This window comes from Xiphophorus hellerii, chromosome 12 (genome assembly GCF_003331165.1).
Source record: "Xiphophorus hellerii strain 12219 chromosome 12, Xiphophorus_hellerii-4.1, whole genome shotgun sequence".
NCBI classification, from domain to species: Eukaryota; Metazoa; Chordata; class Actinopteri; order Cyprinodontiformes; family Poeciliidae; genus Xiphophorus; species Xiphophorus hellerii.
In genome coordinates, this window is record NC_045683.1 from 17,229,727 (window position 1) to 17,250,532 (window position 20,806).

The following is a 20,806-nucleotide window of genomic DNA, read 5'->3' on the forward strand; positions in this document are numbered from 1 at the left end:
AAAAGCTTTTTTCTCTTTTTTTTTGCCTTTTTGAGATATTTGTATTTATGGAGAGAAAAGAATGAAAGTCAAATCCCTTTCTTGTGTGCACAAACTTGAAGAATAAAGCTTATTTTTGTTCTGATTCTGAACATGACCACCACAGTTGTGGCAATCTACATGACAATGAGCATTAAAAGTACAGACACTTTAATGTTCCCAGGTTTCACAATAAAAAGTTTTTGTTTTCTTTTCAAAGGGGATGGGGTTAGCAGAAGAAGTAGAAAACCCAGAGTGACTTTCAAGAGCAACCACAAATTATATGCAGCGATCATCTTCATGGATCATTTTTTTGTTTTTTGTGATTATAAGTAAGTATGGGCCCATAGTACCATTTGACTGATATATAAGTAAATGTCACTTACTTCTTCTTTCTAAAGAGATGCCACGTTATATTAACTTCTTCTTTTGATATATTTGGTGTTAAGTTTAACAATGACTGTCAAAGTAAATAAAGAGTATACTGTACTGGACTGGACTGGGACAATTGTGACCCCTGCTGGATCTTTTCAAAAGGTGCCTGGATCATTCTCACCTCCTGTGCAGAGGTACGCAAAATCATGTTAACTCTTCCTGAATACTGTCTATCAGGTTGTGCGGCACCAAATATGTTGCGCTGTATTTAGCTCATGTTCTTAGATATAGATCTAGAATGCAATAGACGATAATTAATTCGGTTTACACCAAGTTATTACCAGGGGGCGTCACTGTTTCAATTGCCTGAGTTTTGCTTCCTGACAGCCCACACTCGGGGCTTACTGACTCATGTTAGTAGGTCACAGTCGCAGCTGCTCCTTCTGCTGTCTAGCAGAAACTGAGGGGTAAACTCTCAAATGGGCGCAGGCTAGTTACCGAGGCAGGTGGGTGACTAGTCAGCTGTATGGCAGGAGAGAAGCTTATTTTAAATCTTGAGAGCTAATGTTGTCATGCACAAACTCTAAGGCTAGCAGCGGCTAGTGAAAGTATTTAGGTCCTTGTTTGTTTTTATTTATTTATTAGCTAAGTCTAGCTAAAGCGGAAGGCGTCTTCCTTCAGTGCAACCAATGGTTATGATAACGGGTTTAATGCTCTGCACCTTTTAGAAAGCATTTCCTGCAGATTTAAGGATGTCTAAACGCCTGCGAAACACTGAGTTGTGCGCCGATTGCTGTGTTCCAGGTAAGATCATTCACACTGAGGGGTTTACTTGCATTTAATATTAGTAATCTGCTGACTTTTGGTTACTAGTCCTTGATCAGATTATACCTGCCGCCCCGCTGTGCTTTCTTCTGCTTAGTAGTTCCTGCCTGCTTTTTACACAGACTAGTGATGTGTGTAATTGTATCATAGCAAATGGCACTGCCAGATTTTCCGATCTAATTTTGAATTTTAGCATATGTTATAAAGTTTTAGTAGTCAGTGCCATGTTTGCTCTTTCAATCTAATATGAGGTTCTCGCCTGCTTTCACATTTATAAGTCACCATGTAAGGTTTTGTGCAATTCCCCAATCTTTGAAGAGCTCTAATTAGGCCCTTTTAAAACTGATTTATAAAATTATTTACTGAAAATAAAAAGGGAACTATAGAAATCTCCCGACCCCAAAACAAACAAAGCAACAAAAGTAACCTAAAAAGGTATGCAAGTATTTTTCATTTTTATAATTGTGGTCAAAGACTACAGGAGCATTTATGATATTATAATTTTTTGTTCAAATTCATTGAATATATAATAAATGTGTCATCACAGGCTGAAGTTGCAGCACTAAGAGTTAAGCCAGCAACATATATTATCACCATTATTACCAGTGGCAGAAGTGATAATATTTTAACAAATTATAACTTCCCTTTGTTAAACCGTGCAATCTTTAGTTCAGACACAGTGCATCCAGCATTCAGACTGCAAAGAAGATACTGCAAGTTCTTTTGATCAGCTTCAAAATATGATTTTTAAAGTTTAGACAGCAGTATATTTATTCAGAAGATTTGCAGGAAGGTCTTCTATTGTGATACAAGCAGAAACCCTCATATCATCTTGGCTCTGCTTATTGAATATAACCAGAACTTTGGCTGCAGTGGTTTTGGTCCAAGAAATCACAGAAAACATCAGCAGTTACTTTGCATATTACTGGCAGCCTGGCAGGCAATGCTAGGCTGGAAGCAACTTCTTTAAAAACGCTTCCTTGTCTAAATTAAAGTCTAAATAAGGCTATTTTTCACACTTGGTGCATTTTGGTAAATAAGAAATCACAGTTATACTTAGCAGCTAAGATTCTGCATTTGATGGATGACATTTGACTTGCCTTTTGGTATTTTTTTTGTCATGGTATTCATTAAAAGTGGTAATAGTTTTATCCCTAGCTTGAACCTAATTAGTCATTAGAGCTTATTTCTTGCAGAGCTTATTTCCCTGCAATAAATCTCATTACAGTGTAATGGGCTGATCAAGGTACACAAAGGTTTAAAAGTCACTGTATAGCAGTTCCTCAGAACTAAGAAAACAGGGAGAGCTTCGACGGGTACAGTAGATTCGTATTCACTTTGTTCGAAACCAAGTTTGTTGAAGTGCACTAAATGCACCGTGCTCCAAATACACCGTGAAAACTAAACTAAAATAAAATACATTTGCTTAAGTGCTTTTGTTTGACACAAAACATGAATACATTACATAAAAACGCTAACTTCACAAACTAATGCAGTTCTAAACATGTACCTCGCTCCGCTGTCCAAGGGCTGCAAAGTTTATGACGGTAAAGTCCGTGTTGTGCTGCCTTGAGCCCAGTGGTGCCCAAAGTTAGTCCTGGAGGGCCAGCATCCTGCATGTTTTAGTTCTCTCCCTGGTTTAACGCACCTGGATCCAATGATGGCTCGTTAGAAAGCCTAAGAAGAACATAGACATGCTGAAAAGGTTGTTACTACCACCAGGGTACTAAGTAGCAGCACTATGAGTGACAACCTACAATCAGCATATATAAACATGGAAGGGGCATTTACACACTGCTTCAAAATTGCCAAAAGTAAGTATGTTAGTAAAATTATGTATGTCAAGTATGATGTAAGAACTAACTATTTAATCTGAAGGATGGTTGAAAGAACTTTCAGATATGACATAGGGTAAAAATTAGGACGGATGCATTATTTTAAAAGCTGAAAATCATCTGTATATATTTTTTTGTCCCTTGATTCTTTTCCAAGCCTGTAAAACATTGTAACCTAAGATCACAAAATGTATCTTAGTTTACTTTTGAAGTTGGAATAAATATCAGTTAGCTGGCCTGTAACACTAACAGTCTCTTTATTTATCCTTCATTTAGTCTCACGTGGGACACTGTAGAATAAGATATTTTTACCATTAAAAACAACAAATATGGGTAAATATTGAAGGTAATTCATGGAATTAATCTTTTAAACTCTTTCTTTAAATTTTTATGGTTTAGGGGTACTTGATGACATCAAACTGCAGACAAATTGGCTGATTCAATAAATTCTCCTCTTTTGGAAATTTAAAAACAGTAAAACTCTACATTTTAGGAATGGTATATTAAACTGAAGAAATACCCTTCAATCAAAAAATCTCATTAAGTATTTCTAATCAAGATTTCATTCAATGAGACTCTCAAACCAACCCAGACCAACTGCAGTCCAACATGAGATGAATGGCATCTTTTTGTTGAAGTAAATTATAGGCCTGGGAGAAACTTGGAGTGAGCTTTCACACTCTAATGGGCCTGTGAAAGCGGAACAAATAATGACTGCATTGTGTCTTAGATACTTTTCAAAGCTTCCATTCGAAGGAAAAAGAAGTGACGTGATGTTTTTCAGTAGTCACAGGAAGCAAAACAGGATGCAAAGCGAATTGACTGCTGTTCTTACCGAACAATTCTTTTATTGTTATAATGTGTTTGACTTACTTAAAGAAAATCAAACGCATAGCTTCCCTTTCTTCAAAAATATTAAGCAACTATCTTTTCCTCTTTATTGGTAAATGAGAAAGTTTGCGAAGTATGCAGGACCTCGTCCGTCATCTTGTCACTCGGATTAGTTAACCCTGGGGGTTTCTCAGCAGCTGCCCCAGCATATGGCTGGCACCAGTTGTTGAGTGTTAATATTTTTAGAGTTTCAGGATGCGGCATTAAGTTTAGCAGCTCTTGTTGAGAAAAGCATGAAGGAGGCATGTCAGCAAGTCCCAGCAGAGGGTTATTAAATGGAGAAAAAGAGAGACCCAGGAGACAGAATCTGACCGCCAACCCCAGCAGCTGTTGCTCCTGCACCTCAGCTGCTACTTAGACATCTGCAGTCCTCAGTGTCTGCCCTTTCACAAAGCCAGACACTCAGTATGTCTGATAGTTTAGACCTTGTAAGGATCTTATGAGTTTATTTGGTTTTTAACTCCTGTTTGGTGTCAGAAAGTTTCTCTGCAGGATAAAGACAGCAGTGGAGCAAACTGTGTTACATCTTTTTGTTTCTGTTTGTGGCAACATGCATAACTTTCACATGTGGCTCATTTCTATTTCTCATTTCTCTTCTGCTTGAACACAGCAGAGAAAGAGGAAGCTGCTCTGTCAGAAGGTGCTTCCACCTCTAACTGCTAGTCCTCACTTCCTTTTTAGAAACTTTTTACACACTGCACAGCCTCATTTTAACATGCAATTAAAGCAGCTTTAAGGGACTATTGCAACAATACGGAATTGACTTGTGTGTTTTGTTTTCTTTGGTTGCATTCGCATGCAGACGTTCTTAGATGTAATTTTAATAGATTGATGAATATTTGAGATTCTAACATCTTAAGAAATTAGACTATCAAAAAGTTAAAGAAATGAATTTACAAAACATAAAAATTGAATAACTTTAATTAATTTCATGCACAGAAATATATATTAGTGATTTTAATTATAGCTTATAGTAAGTTAAACCCAAACTTAAGCTCCTCAGAAAGTCACAATATTATATACAAGACCAGTTAAAAAAGCTATATCCATTTGCTTGGTCATGGCTCTTTTTGCATAAAAAGCCTCATCAGAGCAGTATGTGGAGGATTAGCCATTATTGATGAGGTTGAAGGTAAACCTGGGTTTCTTAATAGCTGCCTTAAAACTGTCAGGTTTCTGGTAAAGAGGTGACTTAAATCAATCAATGCACCCATTTCCTTTCACTCTATCTTTCATGATCATACTTGTATAAACCACACTGAGCAGCCAACTTCTTTAGCAATGACCATTTGTGGTGGGCATTACTATCTGCTAGACAACTGTCAGGTCAACAGACCTCCCCATGATTATGTATGCGTTTACACTTCTAAACATAACAATTCTGTGTGAGCTGTAAGACATTACTTTTTGTGTAGTGACTCTAATCTTAACACAAAATATGAGGCATGTCTTTGTAGTATGCATCTTGGTGAAAAAAGAAGTACATTGTTCAAAGCCTGTGTATTTTCCTTAATGGCTTTGCATGATGTATCCAATCCTCTCTTCCAGTTTGAAATTAATTGGCATTTATGAGTCTGTGAAGGGTTGCAAAGTCATTTCTAAGTCTTGGGGATGCCAGCAAACCAAAGTCCACGATCTACAACTGGAGAAAATATGCAGCAGTGGTGAATCTTCCCAGTAGAGGCCAGTCAATCAAAATTACTCCAAGTACACATCAAGGATTCAACCAGGAGGTCCCAGAACAACATCTAAAGTAATGTAGACCTCCTCTGCATCATTTACAGAAACAGATTTAGATTTAGAAACAGGAGAGATACCAGGCATAAATGGCCTCCATATGAGAGCTGCAGCGACAAAACCACTGATGACCAAAAGGAACAAAAAATCCCCAGCTTAAACTTCCTCAAAAAAAGATCTTGATAACAAGTGTGATGTTACATTTGACTGAAACCCAACACAGCACTTTAGAATCTACCCATCATACTGACTGTCAAAAATGGTGGCGGTAGTGTGATGGTTTAGGTCTGATTTTGACTTTATCTTCCTGTCTTCCAGAGCCTCGCTGGGCCTCCGTGAACAGGGGAGTGCTGATTTGCGACGAGTGCTGCAGCGTTCATCGAGGTCTCGGCAGGCACAGCTCCCAAGTCCGTCACCTGACGCATTCCACATGGCCTCCAACGCAGCTTCAGGTTAATGACCCTCCACAGAGAGATAATCCTGATTTATGTTCAGCTTTGCTTGCAGTACTGTTCGGCACGCCGTGAAAGTGTCTTCTCTACAGACCAACCAGGCCTGGAATGCCTTGACGTTACACAGCACATATCTTTATAGTTGTAGTTGTCATTGGATGGGACGCATTTTAAACAATTGTCTGTTTTACTCTGTCTAGATGGTGCAGACACTATACAACAACGGTGCAAATTCAATATGGGAGCACTCCCTTCTGGACCCTGCATCTGTGATGAGTGGAAAACGTAAAGCCAGTCCTCAGGACAAACTTCAGTAAGAGCTTTTGTTGTGTTTTTCAGTCTTTATTTGTGGGGCATCTATGCTGTGGGGGCTCAATTTACCACTTGGCCAATTAGTACCCCTATTTTGTGCCCTTATGTTAAACTCCCTACATCCGTTTCATAGCCCTGCACTTACTGATGTAATATTTAGCTAGACATCATATTTCGAGAGCCATGTATTTACATTCTGCTTGCCAATAATATTTTTGGCCAGTTGGTTGGTCTGCAGTGGCCCCATGATGCTCACCATATGCGATGCTAAAGCTTGCAGAACACGGTGATAAAATTGTAATGATGGGGAAAGAACAAGTGTCAGGAAACTGATTACTGATCAGAATTGATGTAGATGTTACTATATTCAGCTATGATATTGTGTTTGTATGTTTATCTGATGCCATGACTTATTTAATCTCTATCAGTATGAGTAACGAATATGCATATCTGTGCAGCCGACCAAATGCTCTTTGCTCACACTTAAATGTGGAGATAATGTGGAGAACTAAGCAAATCAAATTTAAAGTGGACATATAATAGTTTCAAATCCTTCATTTTCACATTTAAATCATTCAGTTGTGGCCTATTTAAAGTGGAGCTGCGATGCTTTGGTCTGAATTCCTTGTTATTGTATCCCCACATGCCTATAGTTTACCCCGGTTCTGAGATGCTTTAAATCCCACCCCGGTTGGACACTTTTGTAATTTGATAGCAGAGATACAATTTTAAACTTTTTACTCCCAGATTTATTAAAATATGTCTCATCCATCCAGCCTTACATGTTAGAGAAAGAAAATGGTACCAAAATATGAATGAATTCGTCTTGTAAACAAGACCTCAACATAGGTAATGAGTTAGCAAACACACTGTTACATACAGCTACTGCTATCAAAACAATGACCAGAATGTCATATCAACACAATAAATTCACGTCTAAAATAAAGTTGCAGTTTCTGTTGTAGGGCTGCACAATATATCATGAATATATCCTCATGGCATTAAATAATATTTAAAGTTTTTAGATTCTGTTATACATAAGTTTTCCCAATTCAGTATCATGATAGTTGACGTTAAGAATATTCCGACTGTCTTATAAGGCAGGTACAAAATAATCAGAACTTTTAAAGGTAATAAATTTCAACGAGGTGAAATGACCTGCACAAACACAGGAGATAACAAAAATCAGTATTCTTGGCAAAAATGAAAAGATCAATATTGAAATGAATAAAAAACGTCCCTAAATTGAAGATGTGGTTGTTTTTTTTATTGGTCTCTATGGATGGAATTCATGATGTTAATCATAAAAATATCGATGAGGAAAAAAAGATTGCTGTTTACTCATTCATTTCATGTTTCTGTTTCAAAAGCCCAAACAAATTTGAGTTTATTAGAGCCAAATATCAAATGCTGGCATTTGTCCATCGCATGCCGTGCCGTGACGACGACAGCTCTACAGCAAAGGATTTAAGCAAGGTAAGAAGAAGTAGCTGGGGAACAACGTTGCATTTAAAATATATTTTTTAGCAATAATAACAGGTTCATTTCATTCAAAACAAATATATTTTTAGTTTATACTTTGCTTTTTAGAGTTAATGAGCTTCTCTTTAGTAAACCATGACTTTTTGTTTCCTTGGCGTATAAATATAACCTGGTACAGGATTAGGTTTCATAACCACAAAGACAAAGGAGCATAGTATTAAAGAAAGGCAGAGTTCTGTTGCACTTCATAAAGATTACTCTGTATTTGGTTAGAACAAAAATTTTGATAGAAACTTTGACAAAGAAGTCTGAACCATATCTTGCCTCCACCTTCAGTGGGGATGATGGTAACTGAGGAACTGCAGCAAGTCATGGGATCTTTGGGTCCACAGGTTGCTGAAGCAACAATTTCATTTTTAGGTTTTTGTGGAGATATTTATTACAGGATGCAAGAATAATGTAGTACTTAGATGTTTTTTTCATAACATCAATTGATTCTTTAGCTGGTTGTGTTTCTATAACATATGTTTTTTAACTAAATTACTTTTCAGCAACTTCATTCGAGTGTGCGCACAGGAAATCTCGAGACTTGTTTGAGGCTGCTGTCTCTGGGAGCACAAGCAAATTTTTTCCATCCAGTAAGACCTGGTTTTTCATTTTAATGCTTTGATTACATTCTTTTATTTTTATTTTTGTTGTGTTGATTCTTCTCACGGCGTTGCTGATAATTGATGTGTCTCTTCCAGGACAAAGGAAACACTCCTTTGCATGTAGCTGCAAAGGCAGGCCAAGTATCTCAGGCTGAACTGCTGACTGTATATGGGGCTGATCCTGGAGCTTTGGACAGCAATGGCAAAACTCCCATTGACCATGCAAGGTATAGCCTCTCGTTATTAACAGTTTATGTTTTTAGTCTTTCATGACATTTCTGGATCTATACATCTTTAACTATTTGTGTTACTGCTGTGTTTTTTTCAGAGAGGTTGGTCACTATGACCTGGCAGACAGGCTGGTGGAGATTCAGTATGAGCTCACTGATCGACTGGCGTTTTATTTATGTGGCAGAAAACCAGGTAAGCAGTGACAGAGATGTGTAATACAGAGTTACTTGAGATTTCTTCTTAATTGGTCTGTGCATGTATTATACAGCACAGGTTGTGATTTTCTTTCCTTTCAGGCTCTGTTCAGACTTGCTGTACTTAATTTCTTGTCTGATTTTGACAAATATTTAAGAAATAAAGCGTGAAAGGAAAAAAGCAAGCACAAGGCAGCTGAGCATGCAGCCAAAAGATGCTAAAGAGTGATAATGTTACGGTTGGAACGCTGAACTAAGGCATCATTGCATAATACAATGTCCATGCTAGACAGTAGTGATAACAAAGTTCAGTAATTAATCAAAGGCAACTCTAGACAAATGGCTTTTTAGCCTTGATTTAAAAAAACTGTGTTTCAGCATTTTTGCTTTTTTCTGTAGGTTTATTCCAGAATAGTGGAGAATAAAAACTGAAAGCTGTCTCAACTACATGCTTTATATTAGTGAGCCGTGCAGTAATTGTACGCATCACTTTTATCATATATAATTGGTTTGTTTTATTTTTGAAGGTTTAACTGAACTACACTAACAGGTTAGATAGAAGGAAAATGAAAATACTTATTCGGGAGCGTGCCATGGTGGTGTAGGGGTTAGCGCGAGCCGTATTTGGAGGCCTTGAGTCCTTGACGCGGCCGTCGCGGGTTCGACTCCCGGATCCGACGACATTTGCCGCATGTCTTCCCCCCTCTCCTTCCCTGTTTCCTGTCAGCCTACTATCACATAAGGGACACTAGAGCAGAAAATTCAACAGACAAAACATGCAGGGACAGACTCCATCTGAAATTATTGTTAGTAATGGTTATGCCAAATAAATCCACAACTCTCCTCTTGACCCATTTAGATCATAAAAATGGCGAGCACTTCATCGTTCCCCAGATGGCTGACAGGTACGTTCCGTTCATCTTAAGGGTCTTGTCTTAGTTTACATTGATGCGTTGCAGTCGGGCATGTTTTCATGCCTGCGTTGCTCTCTCTCTCTCCCCACTTTCCACTAACTCAGTTTTTGCTTTGTTTAATCTAGTTTAGAGGACACAGACCCAGTCAAGTTACAGTTTTAGCAAATAATGCAAAAATGTGTGCTCTAATTTCCCTTCAGTCTGAAAATTACTCTGCAGAACAGTGTGCTTTTTAAATTACATTTAAATGATATATTTGAACTTTTTCACTTGCTCTCTTTCGATGGAGCAGAAATGTGTAAGTATAACTTGGTTAAACAGTAAAGATGGGCGAAATTCATCTGCATATAATTGTGAAAGTTACCTTTTCTCTTTGTAGAAGTCCAGATTTAACAGAACTTGCAAAAGCCGCAAAGAGAAAACTGCAGTCAGTGAGTACTTGTCTTGCCCTTAGCGGTTTTATTCTTTCAGTCTCCTTAAAGCTAAATGTGCTTTTCTCACCTTTATTCAGCTCAGTAATCATTTATTTGAGGAGTTGGCCATGGACGTGTATGATGAAGTGGACAGACGAGAGACAGATGCAGGTGAAGGAGAAATAAGTGTCTTTTAATTAGAAAAGCTGTCTGTGGTTGTATATCATCAAAGTGTCATTTTTCTTTTTTGACCGGCTTGCAGTAAGGTGCAGCTTTGCTCACCTCTGTCATTTGTATGTCCTTGTTTGCAGTGTGGTTGACAACACAGAACCACAGCACCTTGGTGTCGGAGACAACTCTGGTTCCTTTTCTTCCTGTAAATCCAGAGTATTCATCAACAAGAAACCAGGTGAGTCAGCTGCACAGGTTCTGCTGCAGGTTCTGCTGCAGGTTCTGCTTTTTACTGCAGATTTAATCTTGGTACAGTTGTTTGACTGGTTATTTTTCTTTAGGGACGACAGAAGCTCGCAAGATTTAATGCACATGAATTTGCAACTCTAGTCATTGATATTTTAAGTGACGCCAAACGCAGACAACAAGGGAATTCTGTCGGCAGTCCGAAAGGTCTGTATCTTCCTCTTACCTTTATCCAGAGTGCTGCTGACATTACTGTACAGAAAACTACAAAAGTACTCACACTGGCCTGAACATCATAACATTTTGTGACATTACAACTATAACTAAGGCTATTTGTAATTTAATTTCACTCTAAATGCTTTTTAAATATGCCTTTTAGGTTTAACACAATGCACAGTGTTCTGCAGAGCAGTTCTCTGACTGAAGTGAAACTAGAGCCTACATTTACAGTAATTCCCCGTTAAGAATATTATACTGAAGAGACAGCATTGTGAAAAACATAGCAGACAGGCGAGGGATAGAGTTATGAGCAAGTTTGATAGAGAAGTAGGTTGTAAAACAAAATCCCAAACTTTGGTAATCTCACAGATGCCAAAACCAATACACTACCAATACACTGTTCAAGGAGAGCCATCGGAGAAGCACTAGGGGGCCTGTGGTAACTCTGAGCTGGAGAGATGCCCAACGTATCTGCGATATTAGTTGTACATTTCTTAAACCTGGTCAATGTGGATAAGTGATCACAGAACACATGGCGATCTGGGTGGGGAAGAGATTAAACTTCTTTTTTTTTTGCCTACATGCAAAATGTTATGTTTGGTGAAAAATTTGCACTTCACATCCCTCTGAACACATTCTCCACCATGAAACATAGTGGTAGCAGTATTATGCTGCGCTCCTTCATTCATGATTTCTTTCATCTGTTATACTGACTATTAGTATTTATTACTGAGTTAAAATAAAAAACGAAATGAATTGCCCATCTATTGCCAGATTTAAAATTTGAGGTTCACAGATGCCTCTCCGTCCAATCTGACTGAACTTGAATTATTCTGTGCAGAAACACGGGCAGTGTGGTTTAGCCTCATGATGTGCAAAGCTGGGAGAAACAAACCCATAGTGACCTGCAGATGTTTTAATTAAGTATTGCGTGAGGGGTGTGATTACCATCAAATATTTACAACTGTCAGCTGCCTTGTTCTGGTAAAACTCCAGGTTGTGGTTGTAGAATTACAAAATGTGGGGAAGTTCAAGGGAACACTGAATACTTTTGTAAGCTGCTGTATCAAACGGACCGACACTAACTACGCGATTTTGATCCCGTTTATTCCAGACAATGTTGAACTCATATTAAAGGGCGTGGCTGTCAGACACAGCAGTGATTATGACAGTGTGGCTTCAGATGAAGATACAGATCAAGAGCTCCCTTCAAGCAAAGGAGACAGAACCAAGGTATTTGACCACTGACTGAGGATGCATGCTCCCTGCTGGTGGAGTTGACTTTAACCAGTTTCCTCAACAGAGCCTGGACTCTGACATTTCTGATGGCCCTGTAACTATGCACGAATACATGGAGGTGAAAAATGCGCTCAGTGCCTCCGAAGCTAAGATCCAGCAGCTCTTGAAAGCCAACGACAATCTGAACGACGAGCTGAGGCTGATGCAGAAAAAGGTATCCCCCGCCCTGCACCAATGAGATCACTAACCCTGGGGGTTGCTGACTGGGAGGGTGGGGGAGTTTGTGGAGACAGAGCAGCTTCTGGAGCGCAGTGTGAGCGCTCCCTGGTGTTGGAGGTTGTGAACTGATCAGAGTCAGTGAGATTGAATCGATCAGCCTTCTTTTTGACCAGCATGTTTCAGAATCTTAATAAAAAAAACTCATTTTTTTTTTCCTTGTTTTTCATTATTATTTTTTTTGGTTTGGTTGACTTTCAGAAAAAGCAAAGCATCATTTTTTTTTTCATTTAATAACGGATTATATTTTTATTGTGTTACCAGTTGGAGTGAATGTTATGGCATCTAATGTTACTAACAAGCATGTTGTAAAAAGAGCATGACATAATTTACCCTGGATTTTAACGTTTTATGACACAACAGTGACTAACGTACCATGTATGTTTGTGTGTGTATGTTGCTTTACCACATATGCTGTCTTTATATTTCAAATGTTGGAAATGTTGTTTTTGTTGTGTTTTCTAACTAGATGCATTGAACTGAAAGATACTGGTCAAACAAACTTGGAACCCTGTTGCTCTGGTCTTTAATCTGTGTGATTAAATCACACAGAGAATGATCTACTGGCATGTTGAGCTACACCTGTCTTCATATGCACTGACAAAAAATAGATCCTATTTGCTCTCATGTTGCACACGTTTTGTGCAGTTTAGATCCTCAACATTTGTATTTCCTAGAACCTCTTTTTCTAAGACTTGTTAATGGACCCTTTAGGATAAACATATGCCTCTCAGTAAATTAGGATATTTTGAAAGGTTAATTTATTTTAGTTAATTAGTTCAAAAAGAGAATCACATATCTTAAAGATGAATTGCACACAGACATATTTCAAACTTTGAAATGACATGTACCTGTACTTGGGCTTTATTTTTGTGGATGGTAGCAGTCAGTGTCCACATTTAGATAAAGTACTGTTAATGCAAACCAGTCAATACTTATAACTTGTTTTATTTTGACATGTAATGTGGCCTGGACCTGTTCTTTTTTTTGTATCGTAAACATATCAGCTCTCTGAACGTAAATCGGAGACTTTAGCCTCCTTTCTCCTACCAAATCCTTCCTTCCCTCTTTTTGTCGAATGCAAATTGCTGCATTCATTTTGGGGCCAGGTTTGGCTTTTCTTCTGAGCCTCTTTTTTATGGTTCTTCAGTCTGTTCTGTAGCTGCATCTTTGTGCAACAGTCTCTCGCTTGCTTATAGCTTGCTTTGCATTTTGAGACCAAGATTAAGTCCTTCTTAAAAACGATGTCCAGGGAATATGGCAGACATGTCTGCATGAATCTGGTTCTACAGTAGTTGGTAACTGCTGAATGCTGACATTATTTAAACTAAATCTGAAGCTCCAACAATATTTCTAAATTTAGTTTTGTGCAATAGAGTAGATTAGTCTTATGAAAATCTAGATTTTTAAAACATTTTGTCATGAAAGCAGCTTCAGATTTGTTTGTGTGTTTGAAATTCTTAATATCGACAAAGATCTGCTAAATTAATGCCACATTAAAGTGTCGCCAAGATCAAATTTAAGTTAAATTGTATAGAAATTGTAGGATAAAATCAGACAGGGTAAGCTTCAAAGAACTAGCAACAGGGACCAATGCTTGCCTTGCTGAGAGCGCCTCTTAGTGTACTGCTGACCGTCTCTTCCAGCTGCAAATTCTGCAAAGCGAGAACACCTCTCTCAGGCGGCAGGTCACAACAAATGTCTATCAGACCCCCAGCGGTACAAACTACCCTGACCCGTCCAGCCCCTCAGCCCTGAAACGCCGGCAGTCTGCGCGGGCCAGTCGGCCCATGTCAATGTATGAGACCGGCTCAGGCCTGAAGCCCTATCTTTCCAAAGGGGAAACTCCTTACCCAGAGGAGGGTCTCCCCAGCCTGCAACCCTTTCCGCCTCATGTAAGTAAGACCCGCTTCCTGCAGCTTCCTCTCCACTGCTCACTTCTGTTGTCTTTCCCCCTCATTTCTTCACCTTGTCTGCAGTCATGTCGCTCTGCCCTTGTGTTTTTATTTGATTTGACTTGCCACAGGGTATTTAGCTGTATCAAAGACTGAGATTCATTGAAAATGTCAATGCCACACATTTGTCTCGTTTCACCGTGTCCAGTTTAGAATTATATCTACGTTGTCTCGGTTTACTGGATTGCTGCTTTATTTGGACAAACTGTATTTGTGGAAGCAAGTTGATTAGCTTTGGAATTTTGTTCTGTTTTATGTTGATGTGCATTAAAGCTACCGTATAAACACTGTGTTTTGTAATGCATGACACTCCTGCACACACACACATGCACACCCCATTTGTTTTGATTTTCAATTTCAACAAGTCATGGTTAAATTTGAGACCATGCAGTTAATACAGGATATTTGGAAATAACTTCAGAATTACAATCAATTCCTGATTTAAACCAATATATTTCATGTTCATAGGTTCTTCACCTTTAACTCAGCCATTTTGTCATAACTACCAGTAGATTTATTCTGCCTGGGGAGATGTCCATCTCCATTCATATTTTTTTTACCTCACACTTTTTCATTGAAATATGATTTAACCTCTGTCTTTAGACAGAAAGGGGTGCATTTGTGACCTCTTCATCCCTTCCCTCATTTCCATCCACCCTGTGTTGGTCCAAGGACGACACTTCTCAAACGGTTAAGTACATTTGCGCTCGGCCTGCATCCTTGTGGGACACGGCAGATCCACTTGGAGTCCACTCTCTCTGTCCCTCCTTCATAAGCTTCTTGTGCTCTCCTGCCATTTATCTGCCCTGCTGCATGAGCCGACCTCCCACTGGCTGCTGTCACCAGCATCATCCTCAGCACACCGTTAACCAGTGGGAAGGCAGAGTGTTTTGCTGTGCCTTGCAAAAGCATTCATTCCCCTTGAACTCGCTTCTGTTTGGTCACGTTACAATTTACAGACATTGACAGACACTAAGGGAAAGCCCAACACAAATTAGTAAAGAAATAATTTGCAAATAAATTTGGAAAAGTGTGCAATGCATCCATATTCAGCTCGTCTTACATTGGTACCGTTTGTTAAATAGTATTTTTGGGTAAAGCTGTATCTGTTTTGCTCTTCTCAGGCTGGACGGAGGGCATCAGTAAACATACATTTATTTATTTAAAAAAAAAAACAGATTCTCACAGTTTTAAGACTGGGCTTTGACTGAACCATTTTATCAAAGCTCTGACTTGTTTTTTTTTCCTTCTGGAAGGTGAATCTCTGCTCCAGACATAAGTCAACTCTGACCAGCTTACCTGGCACTGCTGAAGTATCTGCACAGCATGATTTGGCCGTCACTATGTTTCACCTGTGGGATTAGTGTTTCAAAACACAGAGCGTTTAGCATGTTGGCCAAAAGAAGTCTCTTTTAACAAGACCACCTCCTTCCACCTGTTTGCCGTGTCCCTTTTACGGCTTTTAACAAAATTTAAGTTTGTTTTTCTTTTTTCATTTGACAATGTTTTCCCTCTTGTCACTTAAACTGAATTGCTTAGGAATTTTTTTTATGCTAGATATCAATGTTAGAGTAAAGAGATCATATATATATATATATATATATATATATATAGTACAGTATTGTTTGACTAATTTGGCGAAAGAAACAAAAGTCCAAGGTGTGAATTCTTTTGTAATCAAGTCAAAACCTGATACCCGATTGTGTCTGCTGAACCTTGAATTGAAAGGTGAATTCAAGCAGCTGCTTTTTTGAACATCATATTCTACACTTTAAACACTAGGGTAAAATGGAAGGAAATTGCACGTTTGTGAAATCTTAATTTGATTTTTTTTTTTTTTTTTTACATTTTAGCTTCCTGTTTATCTTCAAAAACATTGTAACTTAGTTTAATTTTGTCCTGTAGGTGACAGGTTTTGCAAGAAAAGAGAGAAAAATCTCACATCTGTAGCTGCCAAATGTTGTGATCCAGACAGGTTTATTTGAAAAGATGAGTCAGTGACCAAGGCAGAACAGACATTTATGTCATGTCTGAATGCAAGAAAATTTCCTGGGGTGAGTTATTTGGTCTGCCTTCTGATTCAGATTCAGATCTGGATTTGTTGTGGAAACCTGCGGTTTGTGAAAATGCTACACAGGCTTGCAAGACATGACTGTACTTGTAAGTCTAGGCACTTCTGGAGTCTAAAGTTTAAAAAATCCTTTAAAATCTGCTGCAAGGACAAGCTTTCCTGCAGTAATAGGTTTTGCTAGACAAACATTAATTAGTGTTTTTCTCTGCCATCTCAGCAATTTTATTTTCAGTATGAAATTTTTGTTTTTACTACACGTGAATAACTACCAGGAACTTTTCCGTTGAACAGTTTAACCTTCAACTCAGGAACCCACAAGCTCCAATATACTTATGATCTATTTAAAACTGGGTTATGATGTTGCTAAAGCACAGATATGGCTTCACACTGATTTGAACAAACCTTCTGAACTTTGTAAATATTCTTTTTCCTAATATCTTTTTTCCTTGCCTGTATTGCTGTAGTTTGATGCTCTGGCTTCAAAGCTTTGCTGGCCTGTTTTATTCACCTCAGCTTTTCATTGAACACATTCAGCAAACAGAGGTTTTACATTAAGAATATTTCATTTATTATTGAATAGTATAGTCTGTAGCATGTTGTTTATTTTATTGCAAACTTTCTCTCCAGACGTCAAAGCTGGAAAAGCAAAGCAGCGTGCCAGAAAGCGACTATGACAACACATTCAATGACTCAGAGATGGATGATTCTGGGTAAGATGATATGTATGCCAACAAATCAGAAGCTCTGCACCTTTTATGCTTTGTACACTGGAATGGTTTGAAAACTTTAGGTGTCGCTCATCTTTTTACTTTCTTTGACTTTTCTCTCTGCAGCTTTGGCAGGAGGGGGAGGCTGAGGAGCAGTGGGTGGCTTGGAGAGGGCAACTCCATCCCTGAGCAGGAGGATTTGCAGACGGAGTTGGACCCCACGCTGCCAAGCACAGAGGACGTCATCCGCAAAACGGAGCAGATCACCAAGAACATTCAGGAGCTCCTGCGAGCTGCTCAGGATAATAAACATGACAGGTCAGGCTGAAGGAGAGCACATGTTATTTTCAGCCTTCTTGTCCTTTCCTCCATTTCAAACCCTCCTCCATTGATCATTTTTCAGTTAGTTTGTTATTTTGATGCCTTTTGTCCACTTTTCCCTGCCAATATTTCCCCTTCTCATTCTGCCTCCACCCGCGCTGTCCTGTTGCGATACTCTTTGGCTTCCCCATCCTTCGCCGTGTGTAGACCATGTGAGCGTGAGGGAGTCCGACGACTCCGTCACAGCCTGGGATGTTTCAGCACTCTGGTGCCATGGGCTGAGAAGGCCTCTTCCCCCCTCCAGCCTCTCAGCCTGCGGTCCCCCGACCCCACCTCCTGGTACTCTGGCCTCTGTCCCTGCCTCCCAGGCACAGTTTTATTTTCCTCTTTCCTCTATTTCCTCTGCTGAGTCTCACCTGCTAATAAGCTCTGCTTTTTCTTTTTTTTTGGGATGTGCCTCTACATTGTTAAATTGTCTTCTGTAAAAAAAAAAAAAAAGCTACGTGTTTGATTGCTTCTAATATGGCATGTTACTTTGAAACAATTACTTCTGTGTCTTGATAGCTTCTAATGGTTAAATATCATTGCAACTTATTATTTGTTTAGCATCAGCAATATTCTAAGTTTATGTAATTGTTAATTTAAGTTTAACGTGAATATGACCGTGTTAAACTCATAAAAAGCCTTTTTTATCACAGCTTTGTCCCCTGCTCAGAAAGAATCCATGTGGCTGTAACAGAAATGGCTGCCCTCTTCCCCAAGGTTTGATAACACTTTTTGTATTTATAGTCAAACATTATTGTATACATTCATCATCAGCATGAACTTCATCATAGTTCTGGGATTTTAATGATGCATCTGGCTCCTTGTTTTGTGGTTGGAATAATACAGCACAATAACTGTGCCTGGGTTTGGATTTGTTGTGTATTTTTCTGTAAATCACTCTGGGTCAAAATTATACATACAGTTCTTTAATTCTGAATTATTTGTTGCAGTTCATAGCAGTTATGGGTGTGTGATAAACTCCAGAGGTGGATAAGGGGTGTAATATTGCAAGTTCAGCCCTAGCTAGGCTTCATCTCGTCAGACCATGAAGCTTTTCTTCAAAAGGTATCCAGTCTGTGTGGGCAGCTGCATATTTCAGTCACTTTTGAAGGTGCTGATTTTGGAGCAGAGGCTTCTTTCTTGGTCACTATGTTGATGTTGAGGGTGAACTGAGACAATGAGAATAGTCCTCCAGAATCTCCCAGTTCATAATGGGCTCAAGTCTTAGTGTTTCCTGGGTTGTGTCTGAACATCTTAACCATCCCATCTTAACGGAGCAGGTTGGGTTAACATTTGAAACTTAAACAGGGTCTGTTCAGCTGCAAGTGATGGTGCTGCATTCACTGCACAACGATTAAAGCTTCAAAATAAGATTCATACCAATGATGAGTGCAAGCTTCTGAACTGTATCTAAGAATGTATGCAGAGAATTGTCCACCGTCTATGTTAGCTTCATCCCTTTGTAACCCACAAACCTGACTGTGGTTCTTTGTGTGTCCCCGAGCAGAAGCCACGCTCAGAGACGGTGAGAGGATCTCTGCGCTTGCTGACCACCAGCGCCTGCCGCCTACAGAACGAGTGCAGGAAAGCCATGCCTTTGGACGGCAGCTCAGGGCCGGACATGCAGCTTGTCACCCAGCAGGTCATCCAGTGTGCTTATGACATCGCCAAAGCCGCCAAGCAACTTGTTACCATCACAACAAAGGAGAATACTAACTAAACAACACTTGGCATGCTCCAAAGCCACCATCTCAGTATTGTTCCTATATTTTCAGTGATTGAAAACCCCCAAAAAACCCTTATTTTTAATGTATTGTGGTATATGCATGTGCTTTTTTTATTATTTAAAAACAATACTGACTATATCTAAAAGCAAGATTGTCAAAGGGAAAGGAAAAAATGCTGTGTTATACAATGTATTTAGCTGTTGTTGTAGCACAATTCCTCTTAAGGTAACATTTTCCAAAAAGCACATATGTATTGCTCTATTATAGAGTGATTGTGAAACATCTTTACTCAGCTCAAAGTAGCTAAAAGAAAAAGAATGAAGCACATTAGACTGCATGCTGAAATAGGTCAACGATAGCTGTCCAAACCATGTTTGTTTGCTATATTCAGGGTTCCTACACATTGAGAAACTCTGAACGGTCTAAAAATTACCTTATTTCTTTGTCTTTTTTGACTGTATAAATGTAAAAGTCCAACATAAATTTACAACAGGGAAAGGTCTACAGTCAAATCTTTCTCTTTATTTGTCTCAGACACAGTAAAACTCTTTGCTGCTACAGCTAACTATCATGGAAAGAAAGCATTTTCTTACCTGAAAAACTTTATGCTCACAAACAACACCCACTGCTGCTCTGGTGGTTTGCCTGTTGAATGTGTTAGTCATTTCTATGTTTGCCATGTCCTGAGCTTTGGGTTGTTTGCCTTTTGGAATCTAAAATTCATATTGTCGCATAATCGTGGATTCAGTTTTTGCTATAAGTACATTTAAACCAACAAAGTCTGGAAATAGATATATTTTTTTACATTCTTATGTTTTTCATACTTATCTGGAAAATCCTAAAATCAAATACAGATTTTTAAAGATAGTGTAGGAACCCTGTATATAATGCAGGTCATCTCACCATCATTTTCAATATAAATAATTGAGCATTCAATGAACTTTCATCCATTGTTCAGATTGAATGTTTAGACACTTCTTGGCGCTGCGATATAAATGTTTGCTTCAATAAAAGGTTATTTACATATTTTGTCAGCTAAATGTAACGCTGTCTGCAGTGAACTGCCTATCTGTGCCCATTTAGTCAGTGAAAGTGAGTTAGACCTGTTCAGGGGCCCAGCTGTTGTCTGCCACCAGCACAAAGAAGATCTTTTAGTATTTAATGTTCCAACAATTTGGTTTCTTTCCACTGACTCCATGATGTCTTGTAGGTGTTTCATTCAGCTTTTGATCACATATATGTGTTTTGCTCTGTTCTACTTCTGCTGGTTTTATTTTCAATGTACAACTTATGGGCTAAAACTGTAGATGTGTTCTGTATTGCTGAGCAACCCAGTGTTTATCTTCCCAAAGTGTTTCTGAGTTCATTTTCATATTGAAATCTCTTCCAAGTAAGTCCCTTCCTGTGCTTGACTGAAGTGCAGGGATGTATGAAATGCAGCATCTCAGCTGGAAATGAAGTAAAAAAATATTTTTTAAATAAACTTTATTTATATGTAAA

General features: G+C 38.7%; 1 protein-coding gene across 7 annotated transcripts; it reads left to right on the forward strand.

The window, feature by feature from the left end:
* Window positions 1–788: 788 nt before the first annotated feature.
* git2a (G protein-coupled receptor kinase interacting ArfGAP 2a) lies at window positions 789–20,806 on the forward strand. 7 transcript variants are annotated; one of them, XM_032578418.1, is made up of 21 exons: window positions 791–1,197; window positions 6,000–6,133; window positions 6,334–6,446; window positions 7,816–7,921; window positions 8,479–8,565; window positions 8,674–8,804; window positions 8,906–9,000; window positions 9,862–9,907; window positions 10,209–10,214; window positions 10,296–10,347; window positions 10,428–10,500; window positions 10,641–10,738; window positions 10,842–10,953; window positions 12,080–12,198; window positions 12,269–12,418; window positions 14,127–14,375; window positions 15,039–15,125; window positions 17,134–17,216; window positions 17,340–17,531; window positions 18,233–18,296; window positions 19,087–20,806. In XM_032578418.1, exons 1-21 carry the CDS (start codon window positions 1,146–1,148, stop codon window positions 19,297–19,299), a joined length of 2,262 nt encoding a protein of 753 aa, XP_032434309.1. In that variant the 5' UTR covers window positions 791–1,145; the 3' UTR covers window positions 19,300–20,806. The 7 variants fall into 7 exon arrangements, with proteins under 7 accessions (XP_032434312.1, XP_032434309.1, XP_032434313.1 ...); XM_032578421.1 differs by lacking the exons at window positions 18,233–18,296; window positions 19,087–20,806 and adding an exon at window positions 17,742–18,222 and having other exon boundaries at window positions 789–1,197; XM_032578422.1 differs by lacking the exon at window positions 15,039–15,125 and having other exon boundaries at window positions 792–1,197.

What these genes read in the sequence shown, in the direction of transcription:
- git2a (XM_032578418.1), top strand. Translation starts at nt 1,146, where the DNA reads ATGTCTAAACGCCTGCGAAACACTGAGTTGTGCGCCGATTGCTGTGTT. An exon ending in TTTATGTGGCAGAAAACCAG is followed by an intron (nt 9,001 to 9,861) that starts GTAAGCAGTGAC and finishes TGACCCATTTAG; the next exon opens with ATCATAAAAATGGCGAGCAC. An exon ending in TGGCTGCCCTCTTCCCCAAG is followed by an intron (nt 18,297 to 19,086) that starts GTTTGATAACAC and finishes GTCCCCGAGCAG; the next exon opens with AAGCCACGCTCAGAGACGGT.